This window comes from Erpetoichthys calabaricus, chromosome 1 (assembly GCF_900747795.2).
Source record: "Erpetoichthys calabaricus chromosome 1, fErpCal1.3, whole genome shotgun sequence".
In the NCBI taxonomy this organism is placed as follows: domain Eukaryota; kingdom Metazoa; phylum Chordata; class Cladistia; order Polypteriformes; family Polypteridae; genus Erpetoichthys; species Erpetoichthys calabaricus.
This window is the reverse complement of record NC_041394.2, coordinates 313367421-313393443: the sequence shown is the minus strand read 5'-3', so window position 1 is coordinate 313393443 and position 26023 is coordinate 313367421. Positions and strand designations below refer to the sequence as shown.

At 41.2% G+C, this 26023-nt stretch overlaps 1 protein-coding gene across 1 annotated transcript in view; it reads right to left on the bottom strand.

Moving 5' to 3' along the window:
• LOC114663637 (G/T mismatch-specific thymine DNA glycosylase-like) overlaps positions 1-25444 on the bottom strand; it is a 45751-nt gene extending 20307 nt beyond the window's left edge. The window contains exons 1-4 of the mRNA XM_028817515.2: positions 25324-25444; positions 24879-24950; positions 11076-11308; positions 2866-3089 (exon numbers count right to left, since the gene is read on the bottom strand). Coding sequence (XP_028673348.1) covers positions 2866-3089; positions 11076-11308; positions 24879-24934 — 513 coding nt within the window. The 5' untranslated portion in view covers positions 24935-24950; positions 25324-25444. The remainder of the gene's footprint in view (positions 1-2865; positions 3090-11075; positions 11309-24878; positions 24951-25323) is intronic.
• Positions 25445-26023: the final 579 nt, after the last annotated feature.

The window sequence follows — 26023 nt, the reverse complement described above, 5'->3', positions numbered from 1 at the left end:
TGCTGTAATTTGACCTCTACTGAATTTCAAATTTATTTTAAAATCTCAAAAATATATACAAATGCCTGCATATTAGCCTAATAATTTGCTTCTACTAATAAACATCCAATTTTATTTATTATGTTTTTAAAATTTATTTCAGTCAAATGTCAATCAGGAGACACTAGATTTTATTTAGTATGAAAATTCCTCTGTGAATTTTGTATTGTCCTACTTATAAGTTATGGGGGAAAAAAAACAAATATAACTGAATTCATACCAAGTAACTATAACTATTGTGATTACAAAAAAACAGAAACAAACCACATTACACAATTGATTCAAAATATATTTTTCACAGTTTCCTAAATTCCACGCTTTAGTTGTAGCAAACTTTAAGTCATGCATAAATGAGAACTACAGGCACTTTTTCTGAGGCTTTTTATTTAGGTATTTCCTTTCATTTTATATATATATATATATATATATATATATATATACTAGTCATTTAGCCCGTTACAATAACGGGCGCTAGAACAGTAGTGCATAAACATTAATAGGAACAGTCTATATTAAATGGCAAGGGACTTTGATCACATTCTTTTTGTTGGTCGTATTTTTCTTTCTTTCGGCCTTTCTTTTGTTGATGTTTACTTGCTGAGCTGACCGTTCTTCATGGGCTGCCGCCGTGTATTGTGTGTCTTTAATTTTCTGTGACAGTAATACTGTCTTGTACGTCCGTAATATACCTTTAATTTTCTCTGGTGGTAATACAGGCGTGCGCGTCGGTAATATGCCTTTAATCTCCTCTGACAGTAATACTGGCTTGTATGTGGCTGTAATATGTGTCACTGTATTGTGTACCTTTAATTTCCTCTCGCAGTAATACTGGTTTGTATTTCCGTAAAACGCCTCTAACTTTCTCTGATAGTAATATCGCGAGTCGCACCGTGCCCCGCGCATGCGCACTTCACTAGAAGACACACACACACGGGCACCTGGACGCACAAAGGGATTTTATTAAAGAGGATAAAAAAAAGAAAACAAAAACTACAAATAAACTTACAAATTATTAAAAAAGGGATCTTCCTATCTTCTTTATGTTGATCAACAGAAAGGTTTTTTTTTCCTTTTTAAAAAATAGCACATGCTTGCTAACAAATTTAAAATTTTAACATGTATTGCAGCTTGTTCAAGTACCACAAATAGTTGTGCTTGAACCATATAGTTTAGATACACAAAAAAAAAATAAATCACTTGACTACTTAGAGCCGACTGCAAATTTCAGTGAGTGTAAAGTTCATTCTTAACATAGAAAGAAAGGCATCAATAATTTTTACTGTCCATTAATAATGATTTTTTTTTTAACAAGGCTTGTGCTGAAACATTTTTTCAGATGTTACTTACACTGTACTTGCAGTAATGGGTGAGATTTTTTTTAATCACATCTTTCATGGAGAACAATGGCAGAAACCATCTGATACAATGCACATCTATGTCTTACGCTGGACAGAATACAACATAAAACCATCCAAGGAAAAATCTCATGTTACTTGTGTAGCATAATCCAGAGCAGTGCACACAGAAGAAACATGTTCACATGAGAAAATCTTTTGAATTGAAGAGAGGAAGGACTCTTGAAAAAAGAAGTTAGGGGGAGGAGGTATTGGTCTTCAATTCAAAGCTCAACTGGATGACTTGACCCATGGCTTATGCAACACAAGTGCGATTTTGTTTATCATAACCATTTTTTCTTGGACATCACTACAAACCATCATTTTAAATGTTAATTACCATGGAGTAATTAACACATAAAAATATTTCTGGGTTGGGTTTCCCTTTAGTACTGTATTCCACATCAGTTATGTTACCTTACGTTAATAAACGACCACTTAAAACAAAAATCATGCTTCTAGAATCTGTTAACCATTATGATACAAGAAAGAAGTTATTAACACTGCTTTCAGAGCTAATTAATTCAGAACAAATTTTTCATGGAAATTCAGTTACATAAGTATCACTAAAAAATTTAAAATTCACAAAGAGACAACACCTGTTATACATTAAGATATCAAGAAAATATTCAAAAAGTATTTGATATCTTGTGCTTACTGCAGAGTACTGAGGGCAGTCAATAAATCACAATTATGAAGTTAGTTCAGCATTGCTTTGGAATTGTACACACTCGAGTACAAAAAAGATAAATGCAATGGGTGTGTTGAAATACAAAAGACAAATAGGAACAAAGGTAAGTTTAAAACTAATTAAAACACATGGGAAGTAGTAGAGAGTTGCTACAATCTGTCGGTGGTTGAGATGGTATCTTATGGATGAGTTTACAGCTATGTGGCTGGGTTACAATATGTAATTTTAAGTGTGTAAACATCTAAAAATGTGAACACTCACTTAAAACTTGTCACCCAAAATATAAATGAATAAATAACATCTGCCTTTAAATCCAAAACAAGATAAATAATAAGTGTATTATAGTTTGATCTATACTGAAAATATATTTAATCACCAACTCTAACATTCTTAAATCCATATTCCTTTCACAGCTCTGTTCAAATATATTTCTTATTTCAAATATAATGCAGCAACAAGTAGAACAATTAACTTGATGAGCTATGTTTTTAATATTAGAGGAGTTGAAAATACTTCAAAGGCAGAAATACTATAATATTTTAATAATAATTATAAACATGGCAATGCCACCAAATCCATAATTTCATTTTGTTTCAATGAGACATTTGACAACAATTAATTGTTATAGCCATTTTGCTGCTACAAATACAATACTATAAAATGAGGCTTTATGCATTACCACTGTGGTTAGGTTAATAATAACAATTAAACACAGCATAAAACAATCAAAAACAAACTTACAATTACTATGTCCAAATTAAATGTGAGAATATCTGGCAAGGTTTTTGTCATGAGCTCAGCTTCTGACACCCCATTGAATCGGTCCACTTTCCTCTTCACCTTCTTGAAGGCGTCAGAAATCTTCTCCTGCTTACCTCCTGACCCCTCCACTGTTTTTGCTTTTTTTGGACCAGGCTTCTTTGGCTCCTTGCTTGGTGGTCTTCCTCGCTTTCCCTTTACTGGACCTTAAATTAAAACACATGATCCCGATAATATGTGAGATAATTATCAAAAGTTCACCACTAATTTTCTTCAGGACATACATCTGCCTAAACAGTGATTGGTCTTTTATCTTGATTGCACGATTTAGATAACCTTGCACTCTCACTAGACTAATATTTTTGTGTTCTTTTCAGTAAAGTCCTGGACACAGTTGTGCTTCCTTCCCAAGTGCACCGGGACATCCTCAGTAAATGCCAAGGAATTTGTTAATGGCTCCAAAGAAGCAGTGCTACTGTACTGTGTTCCCCCCATATCGCTGAGCCAGTCATTTTGCCAAATGCAGTAAGCTTAGTTACACTATGCTTGAATCTCTTTTTAGCTGCTTGTTCTTGGGATCTCAGTCTTCCTGTCACTAATCAGCGCTCACAGCCATAACTGAGGATGAGCATGTTTGGTGTTGCTAAATGTACCGATAAATCAAAAGGTTTGTCCAAGAAGCTTAATGACACTTTAGTTAATCACAGGCCAGTACATCATTTACAAGACTGTCAATACTGAGCCTCTTAGTTTTGATCTCATGATCACCTTTACACTTGAGGTAAATTACCTCCTCTAGCTTTGGTAGTTACATTTGCAGACAGCAAACGTCTCTTTTCCAGGGACAGGGCCATGACCTCAAATTTGGAAGTATTAATTGTAATCGCAAATGAATAAGGACCTCTAAAGTAAAATCCTTGATCCCCAGTTCAGTACTGCTTTCATTCACAAAGGGTCTTCAGATGTATATAAAATATTTTATTTGTCTAAGTTATTTTAAAAATGCCAAACAAGAGTAAATGTCTATTCTCTTGTAGCAGCTGGCTGTTATGCTAAAGTTTCTTTGTTAAACAATAGCTTTATAGTATTATTCTAATTATACAGGCTCCATTTACATATAATTGATAACACACAAATCCTAGCCAAGCACATGCACTTAAACAGTAAGGTAAGATTAGGGATGTTCCGATCAGATTTTTTATGGCAGATACATATCACCAATTTTCATGTTACTTGATCAGCTGATTCCAAAACCTATTCTGATTTTATTTTCTTTATCCCTTGTGGTACCCGGCGGGGGTTCATGCCTGGCCGGGATGCCCAGGAGGAGCGGAGGAGGGCTTGTGCCTCCTCCAGGACACGAGGGGGCATCCTCCCTGGTTGCTTTGGGGACCACGGGTACAGAGCTTGGAAGCTCAACCCTGTAGGGGCCCGTGGTCACCGCCAGGGGGCGCCCCGATGCCTTGGGAGCCCTGGACCTCAGTACTTCCGCCACACCCGGAAGTGCTGGGTGAAAGAGTATTGGGGACACTTGGAGGACTTCCGGATACACCGACAGAGCTTCCGCCACACAGAGGTGTGGCTACAGAAGCCCTCAGGATGCACCTGGAGTCCTTCCGGGATGAATAAAAGGGGCCGCCTCCCTCCAGTCAAAGGGCAAGAGTCGGGAGGAAGAAGACGAAGCTTGGTGGAGAGGAGTGGAGGCAGACAAGAGACTAAGAAGGCATTGTGAATGTGGCCAAGGACTTGAGGGGTGATTGGTGCTGAGGCACTGGGATTGTGCACTGTACATAGTGTAAATATGATGAATAAATGTGTGTGTGGTGAAACCATCGTGTCTGCCTGTCTGTGTCCGGGCTGTTCCCCACAGTGGCATCCCAGATGGGACTCTCTGCCTGATACAAGGCAGGGACCCCAAAAAAATAATTTTGTGGGCAGTCCGGAGCAGCAGGTTAGCCCACACAAGCGCCGTGGGAGCGGCGCATGCACAACCCTGTGTGAGCGATTCACCTCATGGCCCGCCACCGGTTCACTAAACGGCCGTATTCCCCTGGTGCGGGGAAAAGATCAAGATTGTTGCCGGACTGCAGCGAGCTCCAGCAGGCATACTGTCGCCGAAGACGTCCGGAACGGCAGCGTGGCGAGGACGGTGCCACAGAGAGACGAGACCCAGGAGGTGAGTGCCCTGCCCAAAGGCGATAGGCCATGCGGGGGCAAGCTTACCTTTTGTGTTGCAGGCAGGGACTGCCTGGGTCTGCGTCAGTGGCAGCGGTATGCCGTGCCTCAGGCTGTCGTCGGCGCCGAGGTGGCAGCATGCGGTGCCACGAGAAAGGAGTTGCTGCAGCTCAACAAGCCGCAGCTGCTGCTCGGTTCCAGGAAGGCACGTCGCCACATCAGGAGACAGAGAAACAGAGCCAAAATGGCCGCAGACCGGAAGTCACTCCCAGTGACAGGCTCGGGATTGGGCGGTGTGTCTTGCGTGTCCGACGATGATTGGATGGAGGCGGCCCCAAGGAATGTTAATCCCGGGCTGAAGAAGGACCCGACAGGGGCCTGTGGGAAGGCCCCACAGAGAGCAGCCGGCGGATTTGCCTGACAAAAAGGTAAGGCAACCGCCGACTGACAATCTGTGCTTGCTCACGGCTCTGCGTGAGATGGAGGAATGCCTCCAGCCCGCGGAGTCGTTGTTTCAGGTGCTGCACGTCCTCCGGAGAGGATTGAAGGAGCTAGAGGTGAAAGCGGCCATGTCCGTGATGACGCTGCGACAGTGGGCGGATCGGCGCGGCGGGGACAGTAAGTGAGACCGACCCCGTACAGAGAAGGGGAGATCCCACCGATGGGGCCCGTGATGTCAGTGATTGGAACCATGTCGGTGGGTCTCCGACAGCGGATGCGGCGGTGCAGGCTGCTCGCGAGGTAAGGGGAGCAACAGCGAGAGGGCAGAGCGGACAGGGGCTGATGAGTGCCCTGGGTCCTAGCACCCGATGCCCCAAGCCTGCGGCAGTCTCCCATCACTCTGCATGGACGCAGACGGGAACGGGGCTGCGCGTTTGTCATGTGTAGACTCAAACCGTCAGGGCGTCCAAGAGGGGAAGGAGGGATCGAGGGACGAGTGCCGATTCCTCCAACAGGAAGGGACGTGCAGCTGGGTACGCACGTCCAGTGAAGGGCCACTCCCCAGAGCCGGTGGAATGGAGAGAAAAGTAGGCGGTCCCATCAGCTGCAGGGACACGCAACCCGCGGAGGGGGTTCCAAACAGGCAAGTTCCGGGTTCCTTGTAAAAGGGGGGAGCGCTGCCAGTGGGTGGCACAGAGAGACGCCAGGGAAGGGTGTCCAGGCAGCGGCTCTGCCCCGTGTTTCTGTGTGTTGCAGGATTGGGCCCGGGACGAGCAGTAGGACCTGCTGCGTGGGAAGCCGACCCTCATCAGACAGACCATCTGGCAGGACGACACTCAGCTGGCGATGGGGCAGCCCCTCAACCGACGGAGGCTGCGAAGGCACGAGCGGCACTGAACAGCGGGGCGCGTAGACCTCGGAGAGGGTGCTGAAGAAGAGAGTTCCAGGGTGCCGGAATGGACCCTGGACAGAGAGTAGGACCCACTTCGGGGTTGAACCGCCCTAACGGGGTGTGTCGCTCGGACCGACGCGTCTTCGCTGGCGATGGGGCACTGTGGTACCCGGCGGGGGTTCATGCCCAGGAGGAGCGGAGGAGGGCTTGTGCCTCCTCCAGGACACGAGGGGACGTCCTCCCTGGTTGCTTTGAGGACCACGGGTACACAGCTTGGAAGCTCAACCCTGTAGGGGCCCGTGGTCACCGCCAGGGGGCGCCCCGATGCCTTGGGAGCCCTGGACCTCTGTCATACATCATAACCAACAAAAATTAAAATCAGCCTAGTAATTATTCTGAAAAATAAAAGGAATACCCAAGTGTTATGCATCAATCGAAAGGTCTCAGCCAGTATATTTCAAACGATGCCTTCAACTGTCGCTTCGACTGAGCAAATGGCAGACATAGGCCAAAAACCGGAAAAACCATCACATTGTTTGTCTGATTTTCACATGTTCGCGCAATAATTCCACAAAACAGCAGCAAAAATATACAAATGACATATCAGTACTTACAGCTCCTAATCAAAATGACGCCTTGCCCATGTCCGTGCGGTGAAGCAGTGCAAAGTAACCCGAAATAATGCAATGACATTGCGGAAGTGACTGGTACCTACCATCTGGTGTTTCTGGCAAGAGTGACTCTTGCTCAGTGGGTCATACCATCTAAAACGTCACACCATTGGATAGCTATACAAGACTGTGACATTTCCAACAACACCCAATACAGCTGTGGGATAATCAAGCTCCCATTTCACCCATAGACCCATTATATATCAAAAACAACATGTTCTGCTAAATAAAACAAGCTCAAGCATGTCGCCATGAAATGGAGTGTTAGTGAGATATTCGCCATTAAAAAACAGATGGGCACGTCCAGACTGCCATCAACCAGCTAGCGTTTCCAGACAGGTGGTTCTGGCTCAGTGGGTCTTGCCATCACAAGCGTTATACCATTTTATAGCTGCAACAGAGATGTTTCCAACAATATATAACATGCCCATGTTCGAAAAAAGGAATGTGCTAAACGTGAACAAAATAAACAAAAATGTGTTTTTTATGGGTGTATGTGCGTACATGTACGGTAAACGTGTGTGTGTGTGTGTGTTTAGGTGAGAAATTATTTCTGGGAACACCTCAGAGGTGAAAAAAGTCACCCGGCATTTAGTTAAACTTGTATTGCATTTTACAAAAAAATATGAAAAAAAAAATTCACAGTGGCCGCCTATTTTTTTTTTGTTTGCTATGTTGGCATCAGTTTTTGAGTAAAGGAATGTTTAAATTTGACACAAACACAAATTATATCACATTTGAGAAGTTATATGTCAAGCTTTTGTGAAAAAATGACTATCGTTCCTTTATTTATTGGATAATATGGCTTTACAAAAATATTTATCCATAATGCATATGACATAAAAGAAAATAAAATGCTTCTCAAAATTACAAGCTGTCATATTGTTTAATTTTTTATGTAATGCACCTATCTGAAACAAGGCTTAAAAAAAAGTAGTTTTCTCCATTTCTTAAACAAAAATATTTTTGTATATATTCTCACACAATCAGTTAATTGATATTGACAATTAAACACTGCTTAAATTTAAATATTCATACACTTATAGGTTTTAATCATTTAAAATCATTAAATACAGTATAGCTTTTTTGCTGTTAAAATATATATTTACTATATTTATACAGGTGTGTTTTTTTCTTCAGTGTATCAGCTAGACATAATTCTTGAGGTGTAATTATAAAATATGGATTACCATTTTAATTATACAGTACTTGTTTCTTACCAAAACTTATGCTGCATGACACAAAACAACAAACAATAAACAGTACAAATCTTGAAAAAAAATCCTATTGTTTACTAAGCAGCAATTTCAAATTTGTCTTTATCTTTTTTCTTTTTCCAATTAAAAGTGTAAGCTTCTGCTTTTTAAACAAGCTCATTGTCCAAACTCAAGCGGTGTCCGTTTTAATTTGATGGAGAAAACAAAGGTCTGAATTCCTTAAAGTAGGCTTTCTTGCTGTTTGTCTATCTGCACATAATGACTTCTCTGATTACTTTTTTCAGTTTATTACTCTACTTTCTTTAACATAAAGGCCAATATTCCAATCACCACTCATTTGCTTATAAAACAAGGCTGCACTCAAGGCTGTTTGTTTACACTGCCCGAAGCTGCTGCAAAATAAAAAAAAAAAAGGATATACACTGGCTCAACTACTGTATTACCTTGCGTAAAGGAGCACTGCAAGTAAATTACCATAAAACTAAGAAAAGCAGGGGCTGAAAATATCAGTTTTGGTGTTTTGCCTTTTTACCGATCAAGTCTTTATTAATATTTTTTGTGAAAATCAGCCAATTGACAGGAGTATCCCTAATCTTCAATTATCTGATATATTCATGGTGCTTATACTCAGGGTCAGAGGCTGTATTCCAGACAAGCATCAGCATTACACATAAAAACATACTTTTTTGCTTATACCGCTTCTTTATTTGAAAATTAACAATGTCAGATATTCGGGGGAGTGTGAACTTGACTGACAGAATAAAACTGAATATATATAAACAAACAAAAAAAACGCTAACTTTTACACGTACCATGACTTTACACAGGCTGTGTTATTCGGTTTTTATTCAGTTTTTTGCTTAAATAAAAGCATACTTGTTTCGTTGAGTTGTTAGAAACTCAAAGTTATGTTTTTATTATACAATAGTAACAATAATAAGAACCCACCTCTCAAAGCGCTAAACGCTGGGAGGACCCAGTATCGAACCAGCAATGTCTTAATTACGAAACAGCAGTTCTTACCCCTGCACCAGTGAAGCAGATACCTGTAAGACTGCTATGTTTCCACTGTGAAAAACTCAAACACCCACATGCATGCAAACATCTCTGCTTCATATTGATTGATAATTGGGGTTCAGTTTTCACACATCGACCACATCATGTAAATTCAACAATTATTCAAGAAGAAAACTGAAGAAAAAGAAAAAGCACACTTGTTTTTTTATATCTTTTGTGAAAGTGTTTCCTTAATATTTGGACTTCAGTATTCACACATTATACACGTCACATCAATATTTTGCTGTGATTACTATAACATTTGAAAACATTTTCTGTTTTGAGTTATGTGCTCACTCATCCTACATTTACACAGATCATTGTAGACATGGAACACACATGAAATGTATGTATTTCAAATAACAATATATTATTTTCCTATACAATTCCAGACACTTCACTCCCAGTTAAACAGAATTTAATTGCCTCAGTGTGGGATGGGAAAGCAGAATGCCTGCCTGTGGCTGACTGACACATTTGCAAAACAAAAGAGCTATCGCGTGCAATTCATGCAGTGATGAGAAGGTGCAAGAAAAATTAAGAAAGCCCGGCATTACAAATATTTTTGCAGATTTCAGGGATTCTAGTGTTAAAAGATTTTGTGATTCCAACAGACTAAGATATGAAAGTGTTACAGAAAGATTTCTTTTACAGACCACTCCAATGTAAGCTGGTGATGAGAGTCTAATGAGGTCAAGAAGAAAACATCAGAAAACTGCAGTCTCTAACTCTAGGCTATACCTTAATATTCTGATAATACAAGTCAAGAATAGGAGAAGAAACAACATACATCTTTGAAGGCGTCCAACAAAAGTCCACTTTAAAATGATCCAACTTTATGGCAGAAACACAAACACAACTCGCACTTCCAATATAGCAACAGAAATGAACATAGACACAGCACCCAGGAGCCACATATTCAGATGCATTCTTTTGTAAGACACGAAGGTACTCATTCATAGGCATTCTATAAGTTTATAAAGCTATCCCTGTGCCACAGTGAGCCACCTGTGCTTCATTTAACCATCAACCTTGTGAGCTTAAATCTAATAATCTTATCATTTAGGCCATACTGCCTGTATGGTATGAGTTGCTGCTCATGGACTTTTAAAAAAAATTCTGGGAATGAACATTTCTCCACAGGGTAAAAACTGAATCACTTTTCAGAATTCCATGAAGGTGAGCAGAAAGGAAATTGGGGTTTACCAAGAGTAATATAAATATGATTAACTTTTGTCTCATTAAATAGATGAGTCCGGAAAATACTGTGCCAAGTTTACAATGTTTAATTTTTTTTCTTGCCACCCTTTACATATCAAAACTCACACTAATAACAGCAAGAACAGTGATATCACTCTTAATAATGCATGATATAATTCATCTGCAGCGGATCAATTCCATTAAGTACTTACAGTTATAAAAAAATAAATAAATAAATAAAAACACACAACACTCTCAGACCTGATAAATTCAATTCAAGGTGTTAGGTGGCCAGAGCCAATTCCACCACCACAGAATACAAGTAGGAACTAACACTCAATAAAGCTATAATTTTCTGGGCATTAAAGTTTTAGGTAATAAACATTTCTATTTTCTTCATTTATTGCAATAAACGTTTAATGCTGGAAGTGAAACTAATATTTTGACTGCTCTTATCTCAAATGAGGAAATTGCGTTCTAGAAAAAAAAACAAACAAAAAAAAAAACAATCTTCATCAATAGTACAAAGATAAAAGTTACCCTGGCTGGGAAGCACCATAGGTTCCTGTTGAATTGTAGGAGGCTCCTGGTGAACCATAAGGTTCTCCTGGTGAAGCTCTAGATGTTCCGGTTGTACTGCAAAATGCTCTGGATGAACCTGAAGTTCTGTCATCTCTGGCTCTTCTTTAAAGTGGTCCATCAAAGGGGAAACATTAGACATCTGGTGGTACTGAGCAGCCTGCAGTGCTTGAAACTGTTGAGTTGATTGGAACCTGTTTGGAAACAAGAGAAAACATCAAACAGTTTACTAAAAAGAAAACCATAATGACTCTTTAAAAAGCTATTTTTGAAGTTTAAATTTAAGGCAGCAAGATACTAAAAGGACGATACAGTAATCCCTCACTATATCGCGCTTCGCGGCTTCACTCCATCGCGGATTTTATATGTAAGCATATTTAAATATATATCGCGGATTTTTCGCTGCTTCACGGGTTTCTGAGGACAATGGGTCTTTTAATTTCTGGTACATGCTTCCTCAGTTGGTTTGCCCAGTTGATTTCATACAAGGGACGCTATTGGCAGATGGCTGAGAAGCTACCCAGCTTACTTTTCTCTGTCTCTTGCGCTGACTTTCTCTGATCCTGACGTAGGGGGATTGAGCAGGGGGGCTGTTCGCACACCTAGACGATACGGACGCTCGTCTAAAAATGCTGAAAGATTATCTTCACGTTGCTATCTTTTGTGCAGCTGCTTCCTGAAACGACATGCTGAACGGTGCTTCGCATACTTAAAAGCAAAAAGGGCACGTATTGATTTTTTTATCTGTCTCTCTCTCTGCTCCTGATGGAGGGGGTGTGAGCTGCCGCCTTCAACAGCTTTGTGCCGCGGTGCTTCGCATACTTAAAAGCCAAACAGCCCTATTGATTTGTTTGCTTTCCTCTCTGTTTCCTTTGAAGAGGAAGATATGTTTGCATTCTTTTAATTGTGAGACTGAACTGTCATCTCTGTCTTGTAATGGAGCACAGTTTAAACTTTTGAAAAAGAGACAAATGTTTGTTTGCAGTGTTTGAATAACGTTCCTGTCTCTCTACAACCTCCTGTGTTTCTGTGCAAATCTGTGACCCAAGCATGACAATATAAAAATAACCATATAAACATATGGTTTCTACTTCGCGGATTTTCTTATTTCGCGGGTGGCTCTGGAACGCAACCCCCGCGATGGAGGAGGGATTACTGTATTTCTTTTCTTAATATATAAAGCAGAGTCGATGTATGTATGTGTGCATGTATGTATGTTTGTTTGTCCGCCATACAAATCTGCACCGGGCGTCCTATCGCCACCAAACTGGGGATGGGGCTCCTTTGTGACCAGGAGGAGGTCATGGCGTATGTTTGCTTGGGAAAAATGTTCGTGGTGAAGCACAGGGCACCTTTTCACCGACACAACGTTCGACACACGTTCCTGTACTTATCATTGACAAGATGGCCACACGTCGCAACAGACGTTAACGGCGGTGCCATCTAGCGGCATGTTTGGTCCCTGTGCATCGCTCTTTACCAATGTTTCTTTAAATTGCCAACAGATTGCGGAAGTGTCCAAGTATGAGAAGGCAGACTGCTTTCATCAGGTGAAGGGGAACTGCCGTATGGATGTAAAACGTGAACGACCCAGTGCGTGTGACTGGCTTTCCATTTTTGTGGTGCTATTTGCTCGCTTTCCGACATATTGTAAATAACGTAGATTCATCTCACTGTGGTGCTTATTCCATACGTAATACCATGTAACACATTATAATTGTCCTGCTTTTCACTAATATACCCATGCAACAGAAAAAAAAAGACATAAAATTAGAAAGTCCACTTCTGATGCCAGAAAAAAACTCTATTTCAAGGGCGTCTAAAACATTGCGCAAGACGTGAAGATGTTTTCATACCAAGAATTCCACCGATTCCAAATGATTTACCCTTTGATTTCAAACGGCTACAATTTCATGTTCGTTTGGCTTTTGCAATGTCAATTAATAAGGCTCAAGGGCAATCACTGCAAGTTAAACGCATCAATTTGGAAAATCCATGCTTTTCACATGGACAACTCTACGTAGCATGTTCTACAGTGGGCAATCCACAGAATTTGTTCATTTTCGCACCACAAGGCAAAATGAAAAATATAGTGTATCCAAAGGCTCTGGGATGACCACTTATACAGTGATCCCTCGCTATGTCGCGCTTCGCCTTTCGCGGCTTCACTCTATCGCGGATTTTATATGTAAGCATATTTAAATATATATCGCGGATTTTTTGCTGGTTCGCGGATTTCTGAGGACAATGGGTCTTTTAATTTCTGGTACATGCTTCCTCAGTTGGTTTGCCCAGTTGATTTCATACAAGGGACGCTATTGGCAGATGGCTGAGAAGCTACCCAACTTACTTTTCTCTGTCTCTCTTGCGCTGACTTTCTCTGATCCTGACGTAGGGGGTGTGAGCAGGGGGGCTGTTCGCACACCTAGATGATACGGACACTCGTCTAAAAATGCTGAAAGATTATCTTCACGTTGCTACCTTCTGTGTGCAGCTGCTTCGTGAAGCGACATGCTGCACGGTGCTTCGCATACTTAAAAGCTCAAAGGGCACGTATTGATTTTTCACTGTTTGTTTTTCTCTGTCTCTCTCTCTCTCTCCCTGCTCCTGACGGAGGGGGTGTGAGCTGCCGCCTTCAACAGCTTTGCACCGGCGGTGCTTCGCATACTTAAAAGCCAAACAGACCTATTGATTTGTTTGCTTTCCTCTCTGTTCCTGACACGCACTCCTTTGAAAAGGAAGATATGTTTGCTTTCTTTTAATTGTGAGACAGAACTGTCATCTCTGTCTTGTCATGGAGCACAGTTTAAACTTTTGAAAAAGAGACAAATGTTTGTTTGCAGTGTTTGAATAACGTTCCTGTCTCTCTACAACCTCCTGTGTTTTTGCGCAAATCTGTGACCCAAGCATGACAATATAAAAATAACCATATAAACATATGGTTTCTACTTCGCGGATTTTCTTATTTCGCGGGTGGCTCTGGAACGCAACCCCCGCGATGGAGGAGGGATTACTGTATTACCTATTACAATAAAATGTCAATCAGAAAACTGTTTGTTCTATTTCTATGTTCTTTTTTCTTTCATTTAGGAAATTCACTGGTTATAGATTCCTGTGCAAGGCCGGGTACTCCTGCTAGTTATTAATTTAAAAAAAAGCAAAGAACAGAACAGAATATATTAGTAGATGACTATAACATTATATGCAGGTTGTCTGTAAAACAGTAAATCTGTAATAGGGTATCATTAAAACATAAATCCATCTAAAAAACACGTTAGACATATAAAAGGTTATTTCATCCATTTTCTAATACAAAATGAGCAGCCCTAACCCAAAATTGGAAACTCCAACACTTTGAGTGACGACATAACAGCACCTAAGTTTTTTTTTTTTTTTTTAAACTGCTGTATGGATGTGATGGACAGATGCTGCACAACAATTTCAAAATAATGTACATCAGGGAGGCGGAGGGGGTAAAATTATAACTCCTGCAGCTTAAAAGTGCCACGCAACAAATGTTAACAAAAAAAAAAAAAACAAAAAAAAAAAAACCACAACACCATAGCATGACAAGTGGAAAATTCCCCATCCAGCACCAGATTTATAACACAATCTTCGTGAAAAGTTGCATACAATCATTTTGGTTCTTTAGGACAAATGTGCAACATTGGACCTCTTTAAGAGGAACTAAAATAGAGTATAAACATCTTATTCATCACTATTGAGGTTTAATATGTTTGTCACAACAATACACATTATAATAACAGCTCGGTGATATGAACTACTATATGCGCAAGTTATCATTTAGCTGGTTTGGATGAATTCCCTATTTGATCAAGGGTGTAACCCCAGATATCTCATTATGTATAATGTAAGCTTGGGTCACAGATTCCAAAATTTGAAAATGATAAAAATCCTTTTGGTCCCAGGAATTTTGGATTAGGGATAATCAACCTGTATTTAAAATTTTAAAGATTGAAGACTGACCGTCAAGCCTTGGAAACAGTATAAAGAGATACTGTTTTTCAAAACCTTACAAATGACAAATAAAAAAAGGATGTCCTTTTGACATTCCACGTCCCAAGAGCCAGTTTCTGTTGCCGAGGATCGGACCGCCAAGGTCCCTGCCTTCGGCCACCACCCAACTCACACTGCACCCGACCTCCTTGGCCTCTCCCATAGGTGGTGAGCCCATGGGAAGGGGGACCCACGTTGCCTCTTCGGGCTGTGCCCGCCTGAGGCCCATGGGTGCAAGCCCGGCCACCAGGAGCTCGCCATCGTGCCCCACCTCCAGGCCTGGTTCCAGAGGGGGGTCCCAGTGACCTGCGTCCCGGCGAGTGAAAACGCCGTCCAAATTTTTTATTCATCATAGAAGGTCTTTTGAACCGCACTTTGTCTCATCCCTCACCTGGTGGTGAGTTGGCTTCGATGGTGGGGGAGGATGCCGGTCAGGCCTGGTAGGCCCAAACGTGTTGTGAGGGTTTGCTGGGAACATCTGGCAGAGCCCCTTGTCAGAAGTAGCTTCAACTCCCACCTCAGGCAGAACTTCGACCACGTCCCGAGGGAGGTGGGGGACATCGAGTCCGAATGGGTCATGTTCCGTGCCTCTATTGTTGAGGCGGCTGACCGGAGCTGTGGCCGTAAGGTGGTCGGTGCCTGTCATGGCGGCAATCCCCGAACCCGTTGGTGGACACCAGAGGTGAGGGATGCTGTCAAGCTGAAGAAGGAGTCCTACCGGTCCCTTTTGTCCTGTGGGACTCTGGAGGCAGCTAATAGGTACCGGCAGGCCAAGCGGAATTCGGCTTCAGTGATTGCTGAGGCAAAAACTCAGGCATGGGAGGAGTTTGGGGAGGCCATGGAGAACGACTTTCGGATGCCTTCGAGGAGATTCTGGTCCACCGTCCGGCGTCTCAGGAGGGGGAAGCAGTGCAGTGTCAACACTGTATATGGTGGGGATGGTGCTGTGCTGACCTCGACTCTGGACGTTGTGGGTCGGTGGGGGGAGTACTTCGAAGACCGCCTCAATCCCACTAACATGCCTTCCAATGAGGAAGCAGAGCCTGGGGACTTGGAGGTGGGCTCCCCCATCTCTGGGACTGAGGTCACCGAGGTGGTCAAAAAACTCCTTGGTGGCAGGGCCCCGGGGGTGGATGAGATACGCACGGTTCCTCAAGGCTCTGGATGTTGTAGGGCTGTCTTGGTTGACACGTCTCAGCAACATCGCATGGATATCAAGGACAGTGCCTCTGGATTGGCAGACCGGGGTGGTTGTCCCCCTCTTTAAAAAGGGGGACCGGAGGGTGTGTTCCAACTACAGAGGGATCACACTCCTCAGCCTTACTGGAAAAGTCTATTCGGGGGTTCTGGAGAGGAGGGTCCGTCAGATAGTCGAACCTCAGATTCAGGAGGAACAGTGTGGTTTTCGTCCTGGTCGCGGAACAGTGGACCAGCTCTACACCCTTATACAGAGTCCTGGAGGGTGCATGGGAGTTCGCCCAACCAGTCTACATGTGTTTTGTGGACTTGGAAAAGTCGTTCGACCGTGTCCCTCGGGGAATCCTATGGGGGGTGCTCCGGGTGTATGGGGTACCGGACCCTCTGATAAGGGCTGTTCGGTTCCTGTACAAGCGGTGTCAGAGCTTCGTCCGCATTGCCGGCAGTAAGTCGAACCCGTTTTCAGTGAGAGTTGGACTCCACCAGGGATGCCCTTTGTCACCGATTCTGTTCATAACTTTTATGGACAGAATTTCTAGGCGCAGCCAGGGTGTTGAGGGGGTCCGGTTTGGTGGACTCAGGATTGGGTCACTGCTTTTTGCAGATGATGTTGTCCTGTTTGCTTCATCAGCCCGTGACCTTCAGCTCTCTCTGGATCAGTTCGCAGCTGAGTGTGAAGCGGCTGGGATGGGAATCAGCACCTCCAAATCCGAGACCATGGTCCTCAGCCGGAAAAGGGTGGAGTGCCCTCTCAGGGTTGGGAGCAAGATCCTGCCTAAAGTGGAGGAATTCCAAGTATCTCGGGGTCTTGTTCACGAGTGAGGGAAGAATGGAGCATGAGATCGACAGGCGGATCGGTGCAGCGTCCGCAGTGATACGGGCTCTGCATCGGTCTGTCGTGGTGAAAAAGGAGCTGAGCCTCAATTTACCAGTCGATCTATGTTCCTACCCTCACCTATGGTCATGAGCTATGGGTAGTGACCAAAAGTCAGCGAATACAAGTGGCTGAAATGAGTTTCCTCCGCAGGGTGTCTGGGCTCTCCCTTAAAGATAGGGTGAGAAGCTCAGTCATCCGGGAGGGGCTCAGAGTACAGCCGCTGCTACTCCGCATCGATGGGAGTCAGATGAGGTGGCTCGGGCATCTGACGCCTCCCTGGTGAGGTGTTCCGGGCACGTCCAACCGGGAGGAGGCCCCGGGGAAGACACAGGACACACTAGAGGGACTATGTCTCCCGGCTGGCCTGGGAACACCTTGGGAGTCTCCCGGAAGAGCTAGAAGAAGTGGCCGGAGAGAGGGAAGTCTGGGCATCTCTGTTCAAGCTGCTGCCCCAAACCCGACCTCGGATAAGCAGAAGAGGATGGATGGATGTCTTTTTGACAATTAGGCAAGTGTGATTTTGTGCATGAGTTGTCTCTGTGATTTTCTGTTCCTTGACCATGGGTTTGGTGCTGCCTTATCTCAAATGCTGCCAGGAAAGGCTCCAGTGTCCTGCATTCTTGAACTACACTATTTGTTTTGAGAATGTACACATGGATTAAAGGTTACATTTGTACCATTATTTGTCCAAGTGCCTTTCAGATAAAATGCAGGTAACAAGCGAGCAAATTCAGTGGCCTCAAAACTGAACTGCAATCCTACAAATATCCACCAATGTGGCTTGGATGTGGGACATAAAACGAAGGGAATCACTGAAGGCAAGAAAGGCACTTAGAGGAGAAATCTAACACCATATACTTCCAGTCCAAAAAATAGAACTGAGAGAAGGTTACTAAGAGCAATACATCTATCTTTATGAAACTACATTCCAATCACATTCCCCATAGAGCAGTGAAATGACACCACAAGGACAGGAAATGAGCAGGTACGTTAAACTCAGCCATGTGGTACTACTGCTCTACTGTGAAGTGGTTGTCTTGCACATGGAAAAAGACACCAGAGATACTAAAAGTGCTGGAATCAACAAATAGAAATATTATGTCATCCAATTTGACGAGCATGTATTGACTGTATTGTAGAATACCCAAGAGGGTGTGGGTGTCCAGTTGGGTTAGATCTCCAGATTTCTGACTCTGTCTTTACCTTTGTCTGTTACAATTTGACACTCTACAAATGTATTTTCTCCAGGTATGCTATTGACAGGAGTATCTATTTTTCTCTCCTCTGATAAGAACTGGCCATAGTTCAACAATTTACTAATAAGACAGTGCTGTGCTCCACTTATGTTAGTGAGATTCAATCGACTTTGTGTCTTTATGTACTTATTAGTAATGCCTGTACTTGAATTTTACCTGAAATCATCTCTCAGCATTCTGCATTTGCACACAGTAAAGTAAACTGAATTGAAAGGAACATGCAGCTCTGGTCAGACTTGACTAAGATAAACCCACTGATCATGTGTCTAACAAGTTCATAAGCACAATCCTAACAGGTTTAAAACAGGAGAAATGGTGCTGGTGAACAACATGAAAACTAACTCCTCATTTTGCTCTGGAATCACAGAAGGCCACAATTTAAAACTTTAAAACTTTTCATTAATATTTCAAAATACAAAATTTCTCCAGTCATATGTTAAAGGAAGCATGTAATTTTATGGATACACAAATAGATAAGCTCCTGAAATGGCATTCTTAATTCCTGAAAACATTAAGTTCATAATTTTTCATTAGTTTTTTGAAAGCAAAATAATGTTTATTAGTATAACAACTAAAATATGAGTAAACTAAATAAATCTATATCTGAAAGACACTGCAACAAATATAATGCTGTCTCCAGTTACAAATAAATTCTGCACTTTCATTCAGTCCACTTCTTTGACTTATTCTGCATTAACACATGGGTCATGAACTTAGATGAACGAGGGCAAATGAGGACACACACACAATCAAGAGTTAGGACTAAAGTGCTGCACCCTCCACATGCCGAACCACCTGGATTTGGACCCAAGTGCAGTACATGACACCTCAGCACCACACTGGAACAGTGTCAGGTTTTTTTTTTTTTATTGTGGCTGGAGTGTCAATCCTGCCACTAACCCCAAAGTTTTCCCAGTAAGTTGGAGGAGCTTGTAGGGCTCAATGCAGATTAATGTCATACCCAGGATGGAGCAATTACAGGTTAACGGCCTTTCTCAGGTACCCAATTGAGTAGAATCACTTCTGGTGTTTATGGGAATTCAAACCTTCTGATTGCTGGCGCATATCCCTAGCCTTAGAGCCACCACTCCGCCCAATCATTAAATACATAATGAATGATCCATTTGAACAGGTACTCTTTCATTGAATTTAAGTCAATCGGTATATAAATCCATGAATAAAAACCAGAATAAAACCATGCAGTCATTGGGTTCTTTCTAATTTCCTTCCTGAGCCCAACGCATCTTCTACTATCCAACTCCATAGCTCACTCTACTCAGGTCTTGCAACCAGGATAAACAAGCAGCCTCAGTTGGTGACTGCCTTGATTCTTCAACCCAGACCCTCCATTTTCCTCACTACCCTTTTGGTACCTGCTTGATCCAGAGGAGCTCTTCTGTTTCTAATTACTAGAAAGAGATCGCGTTGCATTCAAAAAAATTTTTTTTTTTAAACATTAGTCTATCATATATCCTCCCTATGGCACTTGCCACTTGATTGACATACAGGGTGGCCAGTCTGAGATCTCTTTTCTTCTAACACACTGGTCATCCCGCACGCACAATCAAACGAGCAAGCTACTGCAAAACTCCGGCTATCTAAGTGATCTAGTTAGCCTTCCAATTTATATCGACTAAAGAAGGGATTTAAAAAAGAATTTGTTGGTTATGGACTGGATTTGGAATTGGAAGAGAATTTTTTTCTCACACAATGTCACAATCGAAGCGCATTTGTCTGATCTGTCAATCTATCATTGCTATTCCAAAGAAGGAAATTGTGGAAAGGCACTTTCGAACTGTTCATAAAAACTACGAAACTGACTTCCTTCCGAAAAGTGATCTAAGAAAGAAAGGTGAGGGAACTAAAATCGCAGTTAATCGGACAGCTGCCATTTTTCACTCAGCTGAATTCAAAAGCAAAGGCAGACACACTGAAGCATCGTTCTGGGTGAGTCACTCAATCATTAAGCATAAGAAGTCCTTCCAAGATGGAGAGATGATAAAAGAGGCCTTCATTGAGGCAGATGGCTAGGGAGAAATTCCTGGCCGGAGAAAAGGGAGTTTATCCTTGTCATTAAACATGCAGAATACAAGCAACTTAATAACAATCAATGGCCGCTAGACTTGGCATTGTTTTTCCGATCTGACCAACATGTTGAATGAGCTTAATTTACAGCTGTAAGGAAAAGAGAAAACCATGGTCAATATGATTAGCTCAGTTAATGCTTTCAAACATCTGTACTCAAAGCTGCAGCGCCTTGATTTGGGGAACATCCAAAACCTCGCGTCAGAGCTGGAGACGCAATGGAAGGCATGTGCACAACTTGACAGCATACGCTACACAGAGCAGATTGAAAATTGTCTGTCAGACTTTGACAGACGGTTTCAAGACTCAGCTTTACTTGAGCCAATCGCTACATTTAAGTGCTATCCATTTAGGGAAGATGTTGAGGGTGATTCACCCGCATTAAAAATTGCAACACTGTTTCACCTAAAACTCCTCTACAGTGGAGGATGAGATTTTGACACTACAGGATGACATTCAGCTGAAGTATGGGGCTCATGGACAATTTTGAAACTTACTCACACAGGAAAAGTAGCCAAACATGAAGAAATGTGCTGCCTCCTTGACTGCATTATTCGGCTCTACTTATTTATGCGAGTCAGCCTTTTCCCACATGAAGATTATTAATTCCAAATACTGCAGTGACCATAAATGTATTGAATTGTTATTGTGCCATAAGGGTTATTCAGTTATGCAAGGTATGACAACATATATTTTACGTATATACTCAGTATATATATATATATATATATATATATATATATATATAGCGCTAGCATTTTTAATGTAGGTAGATCATTTCGACCTGGTCATTTTAAAAGTAGCTCAAAAGCCTAAAACAGTGTGGGCACCCCTGTGTTAAAGGAACATTAAACTACTAAACTATCTACCTTTTACAGCACCAACAGACAATGGTCACCAGATAAAGCACATTACCTTTACATCATGGCAGTTCTGTGAACTTTTAGACTATTAAGATTTATACTCGACATGGTATCATTTTCTTAATGAAATACTGAACAACATTTCTAAAATTACATTTTATAGATAAATTGTTAAGTAAACATTGTTGATACTATTAATAATTATAAATGTATACATTGAAATATAATAAAAGTATTGTCAACTGTTTATCAATCAGTTTATTTTATTTTGTATGTGGCTTCATGTTCTGGGTTAAAGTACAATTTTATACTCGGTCATAATATGGCCGATTAAAAAGTGTTTTGGAAAATTTAGGGAAAAATATATTGTAAATTACTTTTGGTCTTCTTAAAGTTGTTTAGTTACTTTTAATATTCGTCACTTTCAGAAAACTCACCCCTGATTGCATCTTAAAAGCACCTTTTGGTTTTACAATTTTGGGGTAATACATTAACTCATGTTGTGTAGTCAGATTACTTTTTAAAGTAATGTGTAACCTAATGCAATACTTTATTGATGTAAAAACAGGTATGCTTCATTGCATTATATAGAAGATAATTCCATTCTCTCTCTCCCCCGATGGCCAAAAAACAGCATGTCCATAGCATGCAATCAAATGAAAAGAACTCAACAAAAGTTACAAGTATACATTTAATCCTGCATGTGCCGAGTGGTACATTTAAATGGCACAGTTTAGAATTACAGAGAGACAAGTGATTATCACAGCAGCACTGTGTGTAAGGCAAGACATGGTTGACAGCATGAACCACTGTAGAGCTCAATCACACAGCAAAAGAGATAAGAGTGTGCTATGTGTATGTTTTTTACTTCACACCACACAGAAGACAAAACATATTTATATAACATAGGATTAATTTCTGGCTCAGGATTTAATCGGTGCCTGAACTGAAACAAAGAAGTGCTCGTAATTTCTGTTTTTCTCAGCTTATTGATCTTTGGTCCTCCTCACAATGTATTTCAAATTTTACACAATTTCTCAGTCGAACAGAGGCTTATCTTCCTTCGAAATTTCTCAACGACATACATATAGTACATCGGGGGGTGAGGGGGTTCCCTCTTGGGAGTGTTGATTAGGATGTGATTTGGACAATTAGACTGGACAGTATGAATGGAGGTGTTTAGATGTTGTCCCCCATGAGTTTAAAGTGGGAAATACTTATACGCCAAGGCGAAAAAATGGAACAAAACCGATATGCTGTACATCTCCATCAAGCTCTGAAATTAATAACAAATGTTGCCCGATGTAATATGCAGTTTTTTATACAAAGAAAGTAAAAGTAAATGCACTGTTTACAACACATTACTCTGTACAATAAGTAACTATGTAACAGTTACTGATTTTGGTAAGTAAGAGGTAACGCAACTAAGTTACATTTAAAAGTAATGTTACTTCTGTGTTATTTGCAAGCAGCAGTATTTTTAGAGAAGCGCTTATTTCTTAATATTTTTTTCTGAACTTATTTACTATTTACTACTCTTATTTAAAATTAGAACTGACCTGGCTTGTCACTGATAGTACCTACTAGAAATTGGGTAAATGGATTTTAAATTGCCACATTTCTATCTATCTAATGTTCTGCAGCACTAAAAGTGATACCAGAAACATATTTGAGCATTCCCAGTTAAGATTACTTTTCTCTTTTTTATATTTATTATATAACAGTCTGTGTTTTTATTCTGTGAGCGCTACAATTAATAATGTTACACATAACTGTATAACTGGGGCACTTGCCAGTTTTGTAAACACTTCATTGAAATACAGTGAGGTAGCACTACAGCCTGAACCTACAGTCTTGTGGTGTGCAGTCCAGTATTTTTACCACAAGACCGTCCTTTCATGACAAGCATGAATTGTCCTTTGAACAGACAAGAACTGAACATGAACATGTATAGGACTACTGCAGGATCCAGTTTGGAAACTCTTGGTTTATACTATTTATACATTACAATAGCTTATTTCCCAACTGTTTATGAAAACCTATTCAAATAATTAAAATTCAATACATAGAATCAACATCAGAAGTGAATTAATGTAGTCCACACAAACAGACATTATGGTGAGAAAGACAAGGCAGAGTTTACCATCTCAGACAACTGAAGAAATTCAAGTGCAAAAAAGTGTCTGTTAAACAGTTGCATAGTAGAAGGACTTAAGTCATACTGGCAGAATGAATCAGTGCTTAGTAATAATAATATTGTTTAAATTTATAAACACTTTCCTCACTACTCAGTGAGTGGGGAGCCACAGGTATCCACCTGGATGATTCGAGGGCAGCCATTTTTGCACCAGTACACTTACTGTACAGTAACTGTTAGGTAGTGAAGTGGTTAAGAGACACAGCCAGTTAGAGATAGGGGATGATTACGGGGCCAGAATGACTAGGCTGTGTTGGACAGTTTAGCCTGGTCATCAGGATACACCCTACTCATTACAAAGGATGCCCAGGGATTTTTTTTTTGACCAAAGAAAGTTAGGACCTCAGTTTTACATTTCATCCAAAGGACAACGTGATTTTTACTGTACTGGGGCACTGGCATCTATATTCAGACTATTTACACCACAAGGTAAGCACCTTCTGCTGGCCTCACCAACACCTCTTCCACCAGCAACTCAAGCTTTTCCTAGATGGTCTTCCATCCAAGTACTGGCTGGGCCGGAACATGATTAATTTCAGGTGGATGAGCTCTTCTGAAGTGCATGTGGTATTTCCCAGTATGGAAATGGCTCAAAAAAGGACCACACAGCACTTCAGAAAGATGTGCGTTAAGCTGAGCACCTGAGCACACTTGCGCCTCCCCTCTTCAGGATCAATATAAAAAAAAACTGCATTACCAAGGTAGCCAGGAAAATGAAGGACTCCTCTCAACCCTTTCTATAGCCAGTTTAAATTGTTAAGATCTGGCAGTCGCCTGTGTTACCACAAATCAAGAACGGAAAGACTGAGAATGAGCTCCGTGGTCATATTGTCAGGCATTTTAATCCGCACCTTTTAATATTTAATTGTAAGGTACAGGTATAACCCTGTGTGTACGTATGTGACACATTAGATCTAATCTAATCTAATGAATACACCACAGTCATTTCCACTATTTAAAACTTTGACGTTTTATGTACTGCTCGATGGTCTCTCTCAAGATCAGAGGTACGGAAACTTTACGGAAGTGCTGCACGTCAGTGTCTGCCGCATAAATTACTAAAGCTGAACACGATTATATTTCTTTGACTTTCAAACTTAAATTTATCACACACAACAAGATATCTTTTGAACCCGTTTTATTATTTCGAGAGCACAGGGAAAACATATTCATTTTTGAGTTTGCGGATGGGGAGGGGCTGGTTGCCATCAAGGTGTAAACTGAAGCAAAAACAGAAAAATGTGACTTCTGGCATGCATGTTATCAACTCACCAGTGCTGCAGATAGTCCGTCGGGACCGTCAGTGATGTGTACTGCTTTTCTTCCATCGTTAGGGCCGATTTACTTTAAAACAAATTAAACATTATAAATCACCCAATTTGTGCTCATAACCAATTCCTTTATTTTAATGTAACCGTCACACGCAATAGTTTATTTAACCACCATACAGTCTAACATATGCATTCTTAATATTTTGTACTGTCGCTCCTTTTTTCAGCATAGGCGACTCGAGAGCGCCGATTACAGACTGGAGGTTGGCGGGTTTGAAGGCCCGAAAGAAACACAAGTCTTCTTTCAATGCGAAGAGTAACACTGCCAGTTAACCAAGGCATTCCGTTACCAATGTCACATTCATATTCAAACATCGGTGTGCATAATATTGTACTCATTATTAATAATTACAGACTTTAAAGAAATGCCCAAAATAAACACTCACACGCCTGATTCCTGTGCAGGGCTACAACAAAGAAGTGCCTTCGTCAACAACGTTAAGCGAAGGCGCTACCAAAAGCAGTAAGGGGGTGAAAGCGGACACCACCGTGCATGCTGCGTTTCTGTTAATCATTTTTAACAAAATAAAAAAACATATATGTTTTTAAATTTATTTTTTTCCTTGAATACGTAAAGTGATTTTCACAACCCAATCGAATATATGGATATAGGCGCTAACTCAATATCTGTAACCCCTACCGACGAGTTAGTTCTTGCCCGCTGGACATTTGAACTCTAAGAATGAGAGCGATTAGCCGATTCCATCCCACATGACCTACACGGAAGCCCTGTGTTCAATGATATATGTAGGCGCTGATAAATCAATTTTTTTTTTTGCTACTCCACTAAACTCTTTAAGCGTATTAAAGAAAGTGGAGATAAATTAACAAACGACAAAATATATAAAATTAAAAAAGTTAATCTTTGATAAGCTTTGATTTGTAGGTACATGTAGTTTGCATAGAATTTCATTCAGATTAAAACCAAATACTACAAATGATGTGCTGATTTTGTATCCTATAAATGGTAGGTCTGAACTTTAGTGATTTTGAAACAAATTTCAAGGTTTCAGTGCTGCATTTATGTTATCTCTGGTCTTAACGCGCAAATACATGGCAAAGTAATTTCTGCTCCGAAGTTACAGT